General features: G+C 51.2%; 1 protein-coding gene across 2 annotated transcripts in view; it reads right to left on the bottom strand.

Annotated features, from left to right (window-relative positions):
• EPHA8 (EPH receptor A8) overlaps positions 1–16610 on the bottom strand; it is a 53061-nt gene that overhangs the window by 25516 nt on the left and 10935 nt on the right. For both annotated transcript variants that reach the window (XM_029066503.1, XM_029066504.1), the window contains exon 3: positions 9326–9989. In XM_029066503.1, coding sequence (XP_028922336.1) covers positions 9326–9989 — 664 coding nt within the window. The remainder of the gene's footprint in view (positions 1–9325; positions 9990–16610) is intronic.

The following is a 16610-nucleotide window of genomic DNA, read 5'->3' on the forward strand; positions in this document are numbered from 1 at the left end:
TGACTCCACTCTCTCATTCATCCCACACATCCAATCCGTCACCAAAACCTGCCCGTCTCACCTCTACAATATCATGAAGATCCTCACTTTCCTCTCCATCCAAAACGCTACCATGTTAATACAGTCACTCATCATAACCCAACTGGATTACTGCATCAGCATCCTTTCCGATTTCCCAACTTCCTGTCTCTCCCAGCTTTAGTCTGTACTTCACTCTGCCTCCCAGATTATCTTTCTACAGAAGCGTCCTGGGCATGTCACCCCTCTCTTCAAAAATTTCCAGTGGCTGCCTATCAAACTCGGTATCAAGCAAAAACTCCTCACTATTGGCTTCAAAGTTCTCCATCACCTTGTCCCTTCTTACCTCACCTCCCTTTTCTCCTACAGCCCAGCCCACACTCTCCGCTCCTCTGGTGCTAACCTCCTCACTGTGCTTTGTTCTTGCCTGTCCCGCCGTCGACCCCTGGCTCACCTTCTATCTCTAGCCTGGAATGCCCTCCCTCCTTAAATCTGCCGAACTAGCACACTTCCCCCCTTCAAAGCCCTACTGAAAGCTCACCTCCTCCAGGAGGCCTTCTCGGACTAAATTCCCCTTTTCTTCTGTCCCCCCCTTGCCTTGACTCACTCCCCTTACCCTACTTCCCTCCCCGCCCCACAGCACTTGTGTATATATGTACATATTTATAATTATAATTCTATTTATTTTTATTAATGATGTGTATGTATCTATAATTCTATTTATATTGATGCTACTGATGCCTGTTTACTTGTCTTGATGTCTGTCTCCCCCACTTCTAGTCTGTGAGCCCGTTGTGGGCAGGGATTGCCTCTATTTGTTGCTGAATTGTACTTCCCAAGTGCTTAATACAGTACTCTGCACATAGTGAGCACTCAATAAATACCATTGATTGATAGATTGATCAAAGGGCTGAAGTCACAAGGGGGGGTCTTGGCTTGTGGAGCTGAGGAGTGAGATTCCTGTGATGAGTATCATCTGACTTGGCTCATGGCATGAAGCAGAAGTGCAGAGAGGAACAGCAGAGGCTGAACCAAATAACTTGTCTGGAGCTCTGAGTTGTAACAACTCACATTTGGTCAGGATTTGGTCCAGAGAAGGGAGGGATTGCATTTTTTTGACTGGATTTTATTTCCTGCTTTCTGGCTTCATGGATTAGCATTTAGGAGACTTGTTTGAATACTGAATCTGTTGCATGCCATGATCTTTCTTAATTTCTCTAAACTACTTTCTCATAAAATGCCTTTCTACCTTTTAAATAAGAAATGTCTGTGGGCCTGTGTTACCTCCATATTTCCAAGAGAGGGGACAGTAAGCTGTAAGCAAGCTGGCTTTGTTCCAGCTTTGGAGATGGCTCCCTCTAGACTGTAAGCTTGTTGTGGGCAGGAAATACGTCTGTTTGTAGTTATATCGTACTCGCCCAAGCACTTAGTACAGTGCTCTGCACACAGATCATTCAAGAAAGTCCCAGTGTTCTGCACACAGTAAATGCTCAATAAATACGATTGAACGAATGAATGAATGGTTGATGGACTGATTAGACTGTGTCCAGGGCTGGATTGCGAGGAATTCTCCGAGTTGCTGGATAGCCAAGGTAGTTGGAAGTTGCAGTAGGAATTGCAATGCCGCACCACCTGAAGGAGGGAAGATGACAGGGACGAAGCAAACCAACCTCAGGTGCCATAATCAAGAGAGGCACGGGTTTTGGGAAAGAAGACTCAATCAATCAGTGATATTTATGGAGTGCTTACTGTGTGCAGAGCACTGTAATAAGCACTTGGGAGAATCCAAGAGCGTTGGAAGTACATTAATATAAATAAATTATAGATATGGACATAAGTGCAGTATACAAAAGCACTGAAAGCATTTAGACAAGAAATACCGCTCCCCCAGGGAGGAAGAAGTGACCAGAAATGTGGGGAAGGATGGCTGAAAGAGATGGAAGAGTGTGTGTAGAGTGGGGTGGGATCATCTGGGTAGGCTGTCCGGAGGAGATGAGATTTTTAGAAGCTCTTTGAAGGGAAAGAAGAATGGGGTCCAATAGACTGTAAGCTTGATGTGGGCAGGTAACATGTTTACCAATTTTGTTTTATCGTACTCTCCAAATTGCTCAGTATAGTGCTCTGCACTCAGTAGGCACTCAAAAAATATGATTGATTGATGGGATCTTGGGAAGTGGGGAGAGAAGGGCATTCCAGGTTGAGGGAATGGTCTGAGCTCAGGTGCAGAAGTGAGTGATCCGGGTTGTTTAGAGCACAAGCCGGGTAATGATAGTAATTAATAATTAATAATTGTGGCATTTGTTAAGCGCTTACTATGTACCCGGCACTGTGCTAAGCGCTGGAGTGGATACTAGCAAATTGGGTTGGACACAGTTCCTGTCCCATGTGGGGCTCACAGTCCCAATCCCCATTATACAGATGAGGTAACTGAGATCCAGAGCAGTGAAGTGACTTGCCCAAGGTCACACAGCAGTCAAGTGGCAGAGCCAGGATTAGAACCCATGGCCTTCTGACTCCCAGGCCCATGTTCTATCCACTAAAATTGTAGTGAGAGAAAAGACCGGTCAGGTTTGGACCCCTGGAAGCACAGACACACAGCTCCCTTTTCTACCACCCTGAAGCAGTGTGGTCTAGGGGGTAGAGCAACAGGCCTGGGAGTCAGAAGACCTGGGTTCTAGACCCTGTTCTGCCACTTGTCTGCTGTGTGACCTTGGGCAAGTCACTTCACTTCTCTTTACTTCACTTATCTCATCTGAAAAATGGGGATTAAGACTGTGAGCCCATGTGGGACAGGGATATGTGTCCAGCCTGATTAGCTTTTATTTACCCCAGTGCTTAGAACAGTGCCTGTCATACAGCAGTTAATACCATTAAAAAAAAGATTTCTCCATGACCAAGGAAGGGCAGAGGGTGGGAACTTTGGCCACTCGGAGGGGGCCAGGGCAGCCTGGACCAATACAGGCCCTACGCACCCCTCCTGGCAGCCATCAATCAATCAATCAATTGTGCAGCATGGCATAGTAGAGAAGCACTATGGAGTAGTGGATAGAGCATGGGTCTGGGAGTCAGAAGGACATGGGTTCTAATCCCACTTCCACCATTTCTCTCCTCTATGACCTTGGGCAAGTCACTTCACTTCTCTGGGCCTCAGGTACCACATCTGTAAAATGGGAGTTGAGGTTGTGAGGCCCAAGTGGGACAGGAACTATGTCCAACCTAATTTACTTATAGCCACCCTAGCGCTTAGTACAGTGCTTGGCACATAGTAAGCACTTAACAAATACCATAATTATTATTATTTATTATTATTATTATTCCTTTATGGAGGACTTACCATGTGCAGAGCACTGTTCTAAGCACTTGGGAGAGTATATTATAACAAAGTCATTCATTCAGTAGACAAGTTCCTTGTACACAGCGAATTTACAGTCTAGAGGCAGATGACAAGAGGGGCAGTGCCCCCCGCTCACTCAGAAGAAGAGAGGTGCCAATCTTAGCCCTCAGCCCCCACGTCCAGATCCCCCGGTGGTATGGTCAGGACCCCCGCTCCGGCTCCTACTCCCGGTGAAAACCAGGGGGCATGCAGGGCTGCAGGGTATGACTTCTGAGTGCGAGCATGGGCTGAGTCCTGGACGTCAACCGAGAATCCTGGATCTGTCATCAAAGAACCCGCCTGGCACTGCTAAACCAACCACCCCCCAAGGAACAGAGAGTGGAAATGCCAGGGAAGGCTGGGAAGGCCCAGCCCCTGCCTACGGAAGGCACCCGGCTCCCTGGAGGAAGCAGAGGATCTGCCCACCCTTGGCCTCCAACCATTCTGTACGAAACTGCCGCTCCCTGCTTGAGACTTCAATCTCATTGAACATAAAGCAGTGTGGCTTAGCGGATAGAACATGGGTTTGAAAGTCAAAAGGACCTAGGTTCTAATCCCGGCTCTGCCACTTTTCTGCTGTGTGACCTCAGGCAACTCACTTAACTTCTCTGGGCCTCAGTTATCTTATCTGTAAAATGAGGATTAATAACAATAATAATTGGGGTATTTGCTAAGAGCTTACTACATGCCAGGCACTGTACTAAGTGCTGGAGTGGTTACAGGCAAATTGTCTTAGGCATAGTCCCTGTCCCATGTGAGGCTCACAGTCTCAATCCCCCTTTTACAGATGAGGTAACTGAGGTCCATAGATGTGAAGTGACTTGCTCAAGGTCACACAGCAAAAAAGTGGCAGAGCCAAGATTAGAACCCACTGTCGACCCCTGGCCCACGTCCTCCCGCTGTCCTGGAATGCCCTCCCTCCTCACCTCTGCCAAATTAACTCTCTTCCCCTCTTCAAAGCCCTACTGAGAGCTCACCTCCTCCAAGAGGCCTTCCCACACTGAGCTTCCCCTTCCCCCCCCCTTCACCTCCCCTCAGCTAAGCTCCCTTTCCCCCCTTTCCCTCTGCTCCTCCCTCTCTCCCTCCCCCCCAGCACTGTGCTCATTTGTATATATTTTTATTACCCTATCTATTTTGTTAATGAGGTGTACATCCCCTTGATTCTATTTATTGCTATAAAGTTATCTTGTTTTTGTCTGTCTCCCCCGACTAGACTGTAAGCCCGTCAATTGGCGGGATTGTCCCTATCTGTTGCCAAATTGTACATTCCAAGGGCTTAGTACAGTGCTCTGCACATAGTAAGCGCTCAATAAATACTACTGAATGAATGAATGAACGAACCCATGACCTTCTGGCTTCCCGGCCCACGCTCTATCCACTACACCACACTGCTTCCTCCCTAAGAGTGTGAGCCCCATCTGGGACAGGCACTGTGTCCAGCCTGGTTAACGTGTATCTACACCAGTTCTTGGAACAGTGCTTAGCACAGAGTAAGCACTTAACAAGTACCATGATTGTTATTAGTAGTAGTAGTAGTAGTGTGAATTTGAGAAGCAGCATGACCTAGTGGACAGTGCAAGAGGCCTGAGAGTCAAAAGGACCTGGGTTCTTATCCCGGCTCTGCTACATATCTGCTGTGTGACCTCGGGCAAGTCACTTCACTTCTCTGAGCCTCAGTTACCTCATCTGTAAAATGGGGATTAAGACTGTGAGCCCCAAGTGGGACAACCTGATTCCCCTGTGTCTACCCCAGCGCTTAGAACAGTGCTCGGCACATAGTAAGCGCTTAACAAGTACCGACATTATTATTATTATTATTAATTACCTCCTCTGTAAAATGGAGATTAAGACTGTGACCACCACATAATAATAATAATAATAGTAATGTTGGTATTTGTTAAGCGCTTACTGTGTGCAGAGCACTGTTCTAAGCACTGCGGTAGATACAGGGTAATCAGATTGCCCCACGTGAGGCTCACAGTCTTAATCCCCATTTTACAGATGAGGGAACTGAGGCACAGAGAAGTGAAGTGACTTGCCCACAGTCACACAGCTGACGTGGCAGTGCCGGGATTTGAACCCATGACCTCTGACTCTCAAGCCCTGGCTCTTGCCACTGGGTCACGTTGCTTCTCTATGGGACTTGGACTGTGTCCAACCTTATTCCCTCATATCTACCCTAGTGCTTAGAACAATACCTGGCAAAGAGTAAGCGTTTAATAAATACCATTTTAAAAAAAGTATAAAACAAAGACCCCAGAGAACCCAGAGAACTCATGTTATGGCTGCTTTTCCTCTTCACTGTTCCCTTCCTTCTGCTTTTTTTCCGTCTTTCCCCTCCCCCATCCCACCAGCGTGGCTCAGTGGAAAGAGCACGGGCTTTGGAGTCAGGGCTCATGAGTTCGAATCCCAGCTCTGCCACTTGTCGGCTGTGTGACTGTGGGCGAGTCACTTAACTTCTCTGTGCCTCAGTTCCCTCATCTGTAAAATGGGGATTAAGACTGTGAGCCCCACGTGGGACAACCTGATTCCCCTATGTCTACCCCAGTGCTTAGAACAGTGCTCGGCACATAGTAAGTGCTTAACAAATACCAACATTATTATTATTATTATTCTTTTCTCCTTACTGTGATCATAATAATCTAGGGAATTTCTTCAGCTCTTTCTATTTTCCCAAGGTCTAGTTCCTATTTTCCCACTGCACTTCCCTAGCAGTGATTTTATTTCCTGATCCCAGGGCCAGGGAGGGATGGGGATTATTAGCCCCATTTTCTCATGAGGAAATGGAGACTCAGAAAGGTAAAGTGACTGGCCCAAGGCCACACAGCAGCCAAGGGGACAGACCTGGGACCAGATAGAATCTCTGTTCCTCTGAATCTCTGATAGAAATTCAGTTCCCGCTCTATCACCAAAACCCCATCCTCCAGTTAAAAATGTTTCACGGTAAAGATCTGAAGTTCCTCTGTCCAGCGTGGCACATTGAAGGCATATGGGCTCAGTAAAAAGAAATAATAATGATGTTGGTATTTGCTAAGCGCTACTATGTGCAGAGCACTGTTCTAAGCGCTGGGGTAGACACCGGGGAATCAGGTTGTCCCACGCGGGGCTCACAGTCTTAATCTCCATTTTACAGATGAGGGAACTGAGTCACAGAGAAGTTAAGTGACTTGCCCACAGTCACGCAGCTGACAAGTGGCAGAGTTAGGATTCGAACCCATGACCTCTGACTCCAAAGCCCGTGCTCTTTCCACTGAGCCACGCTGCTCATCAACCACCAAGCACTACTGTTCCACAGACCCCCGCTCTTTCTCTACACAGCCTTGTGCTTCTCAATCAGTATAGAGAACTGTACTAAGCACTTGGGGAAGTACAACACAACGGTCGGTAGTCAGGTTCCTTGTCCATAACCTGCTTACAGTCTGCTCCTCCGGCATCAGCCTCAGCCCAGAGGAGATTCAGAGTTCTGAGCAGATCGGCAAGGCAATCAATCAGTCGATCAATCGGTCATCTCCACCACTGAGCGGTGTCTGCCTGCCCATCACCCGGCCCTGTCAGAGGAGATCCATCCCACCGCTCTGCCCAATCCACTCTCAAAGAGGCTCAGAGCCAATAGAGCTGAGAAAGGGGGGAAACCCTGGGGTAGGGGTTGAGGCTAGTGGGAGGAACCAGCCATTTCCTGACAGATTCTGGCAGATTCAGCCCAAAAGCCTTATCTCCGTTTGCTCAGTGGTGGTCCCTGGACTACTGCTCAGCAGCGATTGGCCGACTGCGGCTCCGGGCCGCCCGGCTCCGGCACGGGGCTTCTGGGCTTGTGACACTTCAGTCTCCGGGGGGGCATCTGAGCGGAAGAAGACCCTGAGAGAGTGGGTGCATGACCTGCCTCTGGTCACTGTGGAGGGGAGCCAGGCAGACTCCATCTTTTCCTCACCTTGGCTAGGATTTCTTGGACCACTGGTACCTTCAGGTTCTGAAGGTGGTCCAGGAAGGCCCTGCCCGAGACCCCCCGCCTTCAGAATATGCCAGAAGGGCAGGGAACTGCGGTGTCTCAGGTAGGCTCAGAGTTGCGCTGTGTCCCCCTGCTTCTCGGACCCAGTCCTTTGGTCACTGCTCGTGGACGCTGGCTCGGGCTTCAGACATTTCATCGTCCTGAGGCAGGGAAGAATTTGTCTCCCTCGAGCCACCCCTCACATGATGGTTCATCTTGAACCAGTGACCCCACTCCTGGTCTGGCTGAAATGACCCTGGGGAGGAGGCTGGTTCCCTGCAGGGCCCCGGGACACTCTGACAGTCCCCGAGACCCCACAACTAATGGCCTTGCCCCTAGAGGCCCGAGCGATGGTGGGGCACTGTACACCTGTAGGGTTTATCGTGGGGGCAGATGCCAGGGGCTGGGCACCTCCTGGGGGTATTTAGAAACCCCCTGCAGATGCTCAGCCTGAAGGAACCATGCAGCCTAGAAGTCATGGGTTGTCACCCATCTGGGGTCATTGGGGTGGAGACTGAGAGATGAATTCCAGTTCAGAGAGGCCAGGCCTGGTTCCCCAAGGGCTGGCTCATACCCCTACTTCCTCCTCCCATTCATTCATTCATTCGATAGGATTTACTGAGCGCTTACTATGTGCACAGCGCTGTACTAAGCGCTTGGAGTGTACAATTCAGCAACAGATAGAGACAATCCCTGCCCAATGACGGGCTTACGGTCTACTCCTCCTTGCTCCTCCCAAGCTTTGGTGGTCTGCTAACTCTGGGAAGGGGCTGGGTCGTGGTCCTGGAGGTGGCTGGCCCAGAGCAAGAAGACACCAGGACAACCGCCCTACCACCTTGGCCAGGCCCCTGACCCACGGCCCCCAGCCCGGTGTCTGGACTCTGTCTGAGGAGGGGGAACAGAGCGATGGACGCCTACCATCATCATTAGACAAGCTCCATCCCGATCTCCAACCCTCCCTCCTGGTCTGCTCTCTTCCCTGGTTATCCGGGAAGTGTCCAAGCCGTTCAGGAAACTCATGATCAATCTAGACACTCCTGGGGGCTAGTGCCCAGGCCTTGAACATACCCCACCTCGGTCCTGTGGCCAGAAGTCATGGGGCCATGGGCCCCAGGCAGAGCCAGGGAAGTGGACTAGAAGCACATCTTCAAGAAACCTTCCCTGACTAAGCCCTCGTCTCTTCTCTCATTCCCTTCTGTGCCGCTCTTACCTGCTCCTTCATCATCCCCACTCCCAGCCCCTCAGAACATATGGATAAATCTGCAATTTACTTATTTCTATTAATGTCTGTCTCCCCCTCCAGACTGTGAGCTCATTGTGGGCAGATGTGTGTTTGTTGTATATTGTACTCTCCCAAGTGCTTAGTACAGTGCTTTGCAGAGAAGCAGTATGGCTCAATGGAAAGAGCCCGGGCTTGAGAGTCAGAGGTCATGGTTCGAATCCCGGCTCTGCCACTTGCCAGCTGTGTGACTGTGGGCAAGTCACTTCACTTCTCTGTGCTTCAGTTCCCTCATCTGCAAAATGGTGTTGAAGACTGTGAGCCTCATGTGGTACAACCTGATGACCCTGTATCTACCCCATCGCTTAGAACAGTGCTCGGCACATAGTAGGCGCTTAACAAATACCAACGCTATTATTATTATTATTATTTGCACAGAGTAAGTGCTCAATAAATATTATTGAATTGAATTAAATTGAAATAGAGCTCCACCCTGGGTTGAGCCCAAGTTGGTGGGTCCGACTCTGGGCCCTATCCCGACTTCACTCCACCTGATTCCTCCTTACCTAATCCCCGCCTCACCCGGCTCACCCCACTCACCCTCTTCTGTCTCCCCCTAACCCAGCTCCCTCTCACCCAGCTCCCTTTCGCTTGGCTTTCTATCACCTGACTCCCCTTCATCCAACTCCCCCTCATCTAGCTGCCCGTCACCCGGCAATGCTTCGCTCACCAACACAGGCATCCCGGTGCTCCTGGTATCCGGCCCCGCAGACGCACTTGCCGATGGGCACCAACCACTCGCCCTCGGCACTGCAGTACATCTTCGGCGTGTCCCTCTCTTCCGAGTGCCGGACACACTCGCCCCGCACCTCCACAAGGGAGGACGAGTCGGCGCCCGTCACCGCCTCCGAGAAGGCCGCCAGGTTGCGCACCGTGGCGGGGCACTTCTTGTAGTAAACGCGGAGGGACAGGATGGCGAGGCAGGCCCCGATGTCTTGGAAGGCCAAGTAGAAGCCCCGCTTGCTCAGAGGCCCTACCCCCCGCACCTCCGTGTTCAGCTTGAGGCGCCGGGTGCCCAGGTCGGCGCCCGTGAAGCTCTCGTCGGCCGCGATGGTGTCGATCTTGACGAACTGGCGCTCCTGGGTGCTGGCGCCCAGGTCCCTGTCGGACTCCAGGTAGTAGAGGTTGAAGGTCTCCTTGCAGGTGCCCAGGACTCCTGGCATGCTGTTGCAGTCTCTCAGAGTGAACTTGACCTCCGCATACACCCTCCTGGCCCCATCCCGGGGCACCCAGTTGGTCCGCAACCAGTTGTTCTGGTTGGGGCTCATGACGTTGCAGACCTGGTAGGTGTGGATGGGGCTGAAGAATTCGTCCATCTCATTGATGGAGTCCCACTGGGGAGAGAGAGGCCGAGAGGGCTGTGGTTAGAGACTGAGGTCCCGGGCCCCTGGGGCCCCGGCCGGGACCGGGGAAAGGCAGGGAGGCTGTCTGCTGGGCAGGTCTCTTCCCCGCTTTGGACTCTGGGCTTGGAAGGAGGAAACTTGGGCAGTTCCAGCTCCAGCAGGTGTTTGGTCTACCCAGGTGGCGAAGCTGAGAACAGCGATGACAGGCTGGACTGCCCTCCCTCCTCAAATAAGGCAGATAATCGCGCTCCCCTACTTCAAAGCCTTATTCAAGGTGCATCTCCTCCAGGAAGCCTTCCCTGACTGAGCCCTCCCCTCCTCTTCTCCCACTCCCTTCTGCGCTGCTCATATTCATTCATTCATTCAATAGTATTTATTGAGCGCTTTCTATGTGCAGAGCACTGTACTAAGTGCTTGGAATCTACGATTGGGCAACAAATAGACCATCCCTGCCCAATAACGGGCTCACAGCCTACTTGCTCCTTCATTCATACTTTCTCCCTTCCCCACGGTACATATGTATATATCTTTAACATTTATGTATTTATCTATTTATTTCATAGTGGATAAAGCGCGGGCCTGGGAGTCAGAAGGTCATGGGTTATCATCCCAGCTCCACCACTTGTCTACTGTGTGAACTTGGGCAAGTAGCTTCACTTCTCTGGGCTTCAGTTATCTCATCTGTAAAATGGGGATTGAGATTTTGAGCCCCACGTGCGACAGGGACTGTGTTCAATCCGATTTGCTTGTATCTACCCCAGCACTTAGTGCCTGGTACCTAGTAAGTGCTTAAAGTCTGTCTCCCCCTATAGACTGTGAGCCTGTGGTGGGAAGGGAATGTGTTTGATGTTATTTTGTACTCTCCCAAGTGCTTAGCACAGTGCTTTGCACACAGTAAGAACTCAATAAATATGATTAATAATAATAAAAATAAAGAGGCAGGGGGCAGGAGGACAGTTGGGTGGGGCAGCGGGCCACCTACCCCACACCAGCAAGGTCCTCCCCGGCCCTACTTGCAACCCCAACACCCCTTCTTCCTGTCAGAAGCAGGCAGCTGGGAGACTGGGGGAGTTCTGATGAGCTGGTCTGTGACCCTGAAGCCCTGAGGCCCTACAGCCCTGCAGGCCAGGGATGGATGAACTCGAGACTCCAAAGCAGGCTGGGGGAAGAGAGTTGAGAGTCAGTCAGTCAGTCAGTCAGTCGTATTTATTGAGCACTTACTGTGTGCAGAGCACTGTACTAAGCATTTGAGAGAGTACGCTATAACAGGCACATTCTTGCCCAAAAAGAGCTTACAGTCTAAGAGGGGGAGATGGACATTAATAAAAATAAATAAAATTACAGATATGTACATAAGCGTTGTGGGGATGGAAACAGGAGCTGAATAAAGGGAGCAAGCAGAAGGCAGTGGGAGAAGAGGAAAGGAGGGCTTAGTCAAGGAAGGCCTCTTGGAAGACATGTGGCTTCAGTGAGGTTTTGAGCGGGACAGCGGTGGAGTAACTGTTTGTCGGCCATGAGAAGGGAGGGCATTCCAGGAAAGAGGCAGGATGTGATTGAGGTACAGTGAGAAGGTTAGCATTAGAGAAGTGAAGTGGAAGAGCTGGACTGTAGCAGGAGAGTAGCTAGGTGAGGTAGGAGGGGGCAAGGTGATTGAAAGCTGAGAGGGTGGGTGAGGTTTGAAAGTGGAAATTCCTGAATTTGCCGCTCTCCTGCCTGGTTCCAGGGCAGAGCCAGGCTGCAGGCCAGTGAGGATGGTGCGAGGCGGAGACAGCGGCAGGGGCAGCAGGGTGGACTCAGTGAGGAGCTGCTGGCCCTCACACAACCTCCACGCCCTACATCGCTGCAACAGGGCAACTGCCCCTGAGGCCCAGGGGATGTGAGGATGTCGCCCGTGGCCCCTGGGTTACTATGGCCTTAAATCCTGGCTCAGCCTCAATGGGGACCACTGGGCTCTAGGTCAGAGAGTCCTAGACAGCTGATCTGGGCGCTCCCTAGTTGGGGCAACAGGCAAGAGGAGGGGACAGCAGGGCCACGGTGTCCCTTCTCTTCCTCACTATCCTGGAGCATTAGAGCGCTTCTCTCTGGGGCTTGCCAGAGACAGTCCCCTCTTAGGGCATTCCTCTAGGCACGAACACAAACTCACACTGTAGAGGTGTGCCACTCCCAGAGAAAACACACACACACACACACACACACACACACACACCACGAACAGAGGCCCGGGTACCCAGAAAACCCCATGGTGCATCTACAGTACGGGGCTTACACAGACACCCAGTCACATCCCCAGGATTGAGCTCAGGTGCACCCAGGGAGAAACCTGGTGTCACCCATGTAGATACCTAGAGATCCTCACATGGGCAGAAAGCTCCATCTCCACAGAACACATGGGCACAGAGCTCAAACACACTCAATCACTCCCTTACTGGTCCTGTTGCTGTGGAACTGGCTCCAGAGAGGTAGAGATGGCTGGAAGGAAATGGAAGTTGTGGGTCCAGCCCTTCAGGCCTCCCAGTTTATGGTCTGAGTGTCATCACTGGAGGCAGATCCTGGGAAATAGGGACACTCTCTCTAAGACAACTCACTCCAGGTGCTCTCTAGAATTTGATTCAGCTGTAGCCCCCGACAGGGCAGGCAAAAGAAATCTGCTCCCCAGCTATGAGGCATGGGGTGGTGGGAAGAGAGGAAAGAGTGGAGAGCCACTTCATGAGCCATTTAGGGCCTCCCAAGATTTGGACACCCCAGAGCCATGCCTCCTCATGGCTAGGAGACTCCCTGTGGCTCTCCACCTGTTTGAGTCTCTTCCTGCTCCTGCCTGGCTGGCTCTCACCCTCATCCCCTGATTTCTTCCTCTATGGGCAGCCCATCTCTCTGACCAGTCTTTCCCCAGGCACGTCTCCATCTGCACCCATCATTCTGCCTGATGGCGGAGCCGCCCAGCCCAGCCCCGTCACCAGCACGCTTATCAGTCCCACCACCAGCCATCAGCAACTGCACTACCAGCCTCATCACCAGCCCAGCCACTAGCCCCAACTCCAGTCTCATTACCGGCCCTGCCAGCAGCCCTATCACCAGGCCTGTCACCACTCCACCACCTGTCTGCCATCAGTCCCCACCACTAGCCCCGTCACCAGCCCCACCACCAGTCCCGCCAGCTCCTTGAGATGGTTTTCCCAGGCCTCTGTAGCTGCTTCTCTGCCCATAGGGGAACCTGGGTGCTGGGTGCCTTCAAGATCCCCTGCCCCACTACCCCAGCCCCTCTAGCTTCCCCAGTTGTCTCCCACACAACTGGCCAAGAAGCTGATGGCAGCCCACTGGCACGCGCAGAGTTAAAGTCACGGTCACAATTAATCGAGCACAGAATAACCCAACAGCTGTTTTTTGTCAGTTTTCTGCCAGAGAAACAAAACAACTCTGTCAGCACAGAAAGGTGTCCACAGCGGAGCGCCCCTCCAAAGCCATACCATGCCAGCTGTGGCGATGCCCAGAAACATTCCCCCTGCCAGCTGCAGAGTCAGAAGGCAGAGCAGGTGCTTCTGGTCTCAAAGGGGGACACCAGAGTTCAGAGCTCCTCCAAAAAGGCAGTGGAATTGTAAGTGAGGAGAGAGCCAGCCCTTTTCACCCATCCCCACACGACCTGGTTCAGACCACTGGCAGCTGCACTCTGCCTCTCTGCCAACTGCTTGGTTCCCTACTGCATCTGCTTCAAGTCACTCCCCCAAATTAACCCCACCTTTAACCCCGCTTCCAATCCTCACCTCAACTCTAATTCTAACCTCTAAAGGCTCACCTGTAGCCTGAACCCTGGACTATGCTCACCTCATACAGAAACCCTCAACCAAAACCCAAGTCTCCCTCCAAACCCAATCCCATCAGCACCTTCTGCCATCACAGCCTTAGCCAGGCTCTGTGCCAAAGAGAGTCCTGTCCCACCCCTTAGCCAATGAATGAAAGACAAAGTGCGGCCCATGGGGAGACAATTTCCTTGGCCTCCGGCAACATCCGAGGCTGCCAGTCCTCAGAGTCTGATGCCCATGGTGTGTATGTGTTTGTGTGTGCCATTGACCCTCTCCATCCACCTGCAGAAGACAGGGAGGGCTGGGGGCCTTTGAGTCAAGAAAAAATTTTCATTTGATTTTCCATTTTTGATCATTTCCACACTACACCTCTGCAAGCCCAGTTGTTTTTTCTATGCAGTATTCCAACGCCACAGGAAGCCTAGTTCCTTATCTTCCCAACAGCTTTAGGAGCCGTGACAACAGCCCAGAGATTCCCTCCTCCCACATATGGCACCGGGTCTGTGCCACAGAGCTTTGCCCGGGGGAGTGGAGACCAGAGTCTAATCCTCACCCAGGTTCGATGGGCCGCAACTCCTGAGGACAAGGCAAGGGGTGAGGGAGAGAGCCATACAGGAGCAGGAAGAGACAGCAGGTGAACGAGGCCCACAAGGGATCTTGTAGGCTCCTAGTAGGCAGGGAATGTGTCTACCAACTCATTTTACTGTTCTCCCAAGCGCTTAATACAGTGCTCTACAATCAATCAATCAATCAATACCCAGTGGTATTTATTGAGGGATTATTCTATCCAACGCTCTGCACTAAATGCTTGGTAGAGTATAGTGCAACAGAGTTGGTAGGCACATTCCCTGCTCAGAAGGAACTTACAGTCTAGACATTAAAATAAATTATGAAGAAGTGCATAAGTGCTGTGGGGCTGAGGGTGGGGTGAATAAAGGAAACGGATCTAAGTTCATAAAAAAAAGCAAAAGGGAGAGGGAGTAGGGGAGATAAGCGCTTAGTCAGGGAAGGTCTCTTGGAGAAGTGATTTTAATGAGGCTTTGAAAGTGGGGAGGGAGGTGATCTGCCATGTATGAAGGGAGAGGGAGTTCTGGGCCAGAAGGAAGATGTGGGCAAGGGGTCAGTGATGAGATAGACCAGATGGAAGTACATTGAGTAGGTTGGCACTGGAGGTGTGAAGGGGTATGGGGGAGGTGGTAGTAGGAAACTGGCAAGGTGAAATAGGAGAGGCCAAGCTGATTGAATACTTTCAAGTCATTGGGAAGGAGTTTTTGCTTGATGCAGAGGTGGTATAGCAACCCCCAGAAGTTCTGGAGTTGTGGGGAGATGTGGATTGGACATTGTTTTAGAAAAGTGATCCAGGAAGCAGATGAAGTAAGGACTGGATTGGGGAGAGACAGGAGGCAGGGAGGTCAGCGAGGAGGTTGATGCAGTAATCAAGGCAGGATTAGAAAAGTGCTTGGATTAACATGGTAGCAGTACTTCCCAAGCGCTTCGTACAGTGAGCTACACACAGTAAGCGCTCAATAAATATGATTGAATGAATGAATGAATGAATGGAGACAAAAGGGTGGATTTTAGCGATGTTGTGAAGGTAGAACTGACAAGATTTAGTGGCAGATTATGTGGGATGAATAAGAGAGACAGAGAGGGTAGTGATGTTGTCTACAATGTTGGGAAAGACAGGGAGGGGACAGGGTACGGGTGGAAAGATGAGGAGTTCTGCTTAGGACATGTTAGATTTTAGGTATCGGTGAGACATCCAGATGGTGATGTCCCGAAGGCAGGAGGAAATATGAGACTGCAGAGAGGGAGAGAGGTGAGGGCTGGAGGTGGAGATTTGGGAACCATCTGCATAGAGATAGAAGCTCAAGCCATCAGAAAGAATACCTTGCATCTACCTCAGTTCTTAGAACAGTGTGTGGCCCATAGTAAGCACTTAACAAATACCATAATTGTTATTATTATTATTATTATTAATGAATATGTTCTCCTAGGGAGTGGGTGTAGATGGAGAATAGAAGGGGACCCAGAACTGAGCCTTGAGGCACTTGCACAGTTATGGGGTGGGAGGCAGAGGAGGAACCTGCGAAAGAGACTGAGAAGGAGTGGCCAGAGAGATGGAGGAGAACCAGGAGAAGACAGTGTTAGATGATGTTTCAAGGACCAGTTGATTGATTGTTTAACTGAGGAGGCAAAAACAGCTTTCCTGGGGGTGGTCAAATCTTGGCACCCCCTGTATGGAGAAGCAAGCCTGAGCAGGGGCTGGGGAGGGCAGAGGGGACACTTTTTGAGACAAACTCCAGCCTGAGGAAGGTCTCTGCCCACACGTGACTGCCTGCCCTTGCAGCCTGTGTGCCCTCAATGGCAGGGGACTGGATACCTCTCAGGGCTAGTGAGCCTCTTGGAGCAGAGTGAGGCCCCGGGTAATCACAGCCTCTAAGACCCACAGCTTCCCGGCGGGAAGACCTGCCTTCTGGGAGCTGTCCGGAGATGTCAATTCGGTAGCCCAGCAGCCGCTCATGGGACCCGTGTGCCCTGGTTGGCCATAGGCCAGGCTGCTAGTCTGATTGGCATTTGTGAAAGGAGGCTCAACCCTGCTGTGTGATAAGGAACCCCAGTGAGCCCAAAATGAGGGCACTGATTGCCAAGGGATGCAGGTGGGCATGAATAGGAGATTGCTCTGCTAATGGCTTCTGAAGTAAAGATGGAATAGGGAAGGAAGGAGAAAGGAGTGTGTGTGTGTGTGTGTGTGTGTGTGTGTGTGTGTGTGTGTGTGTGTGAGATGGGATAGATATGTCTGTGGAGCTGGTAG

Source organism: Ornithorhynchus anatinus, chromosome 5 (assembly GCF_004115215.2).
Source record: "Ornithorhynchus anatinus isolate Pmale09 chromosome 5, mOrnAna1.pri.v4, whole genome shotgun sequence".
Classification (NCBI taxonomy): Eukaryota; Metazoa; Chordata; class Mammalia; order Monotremata; family Ornithorhynchidae; genus Ornithorhynchus; species Ornithorhynchus anatinus.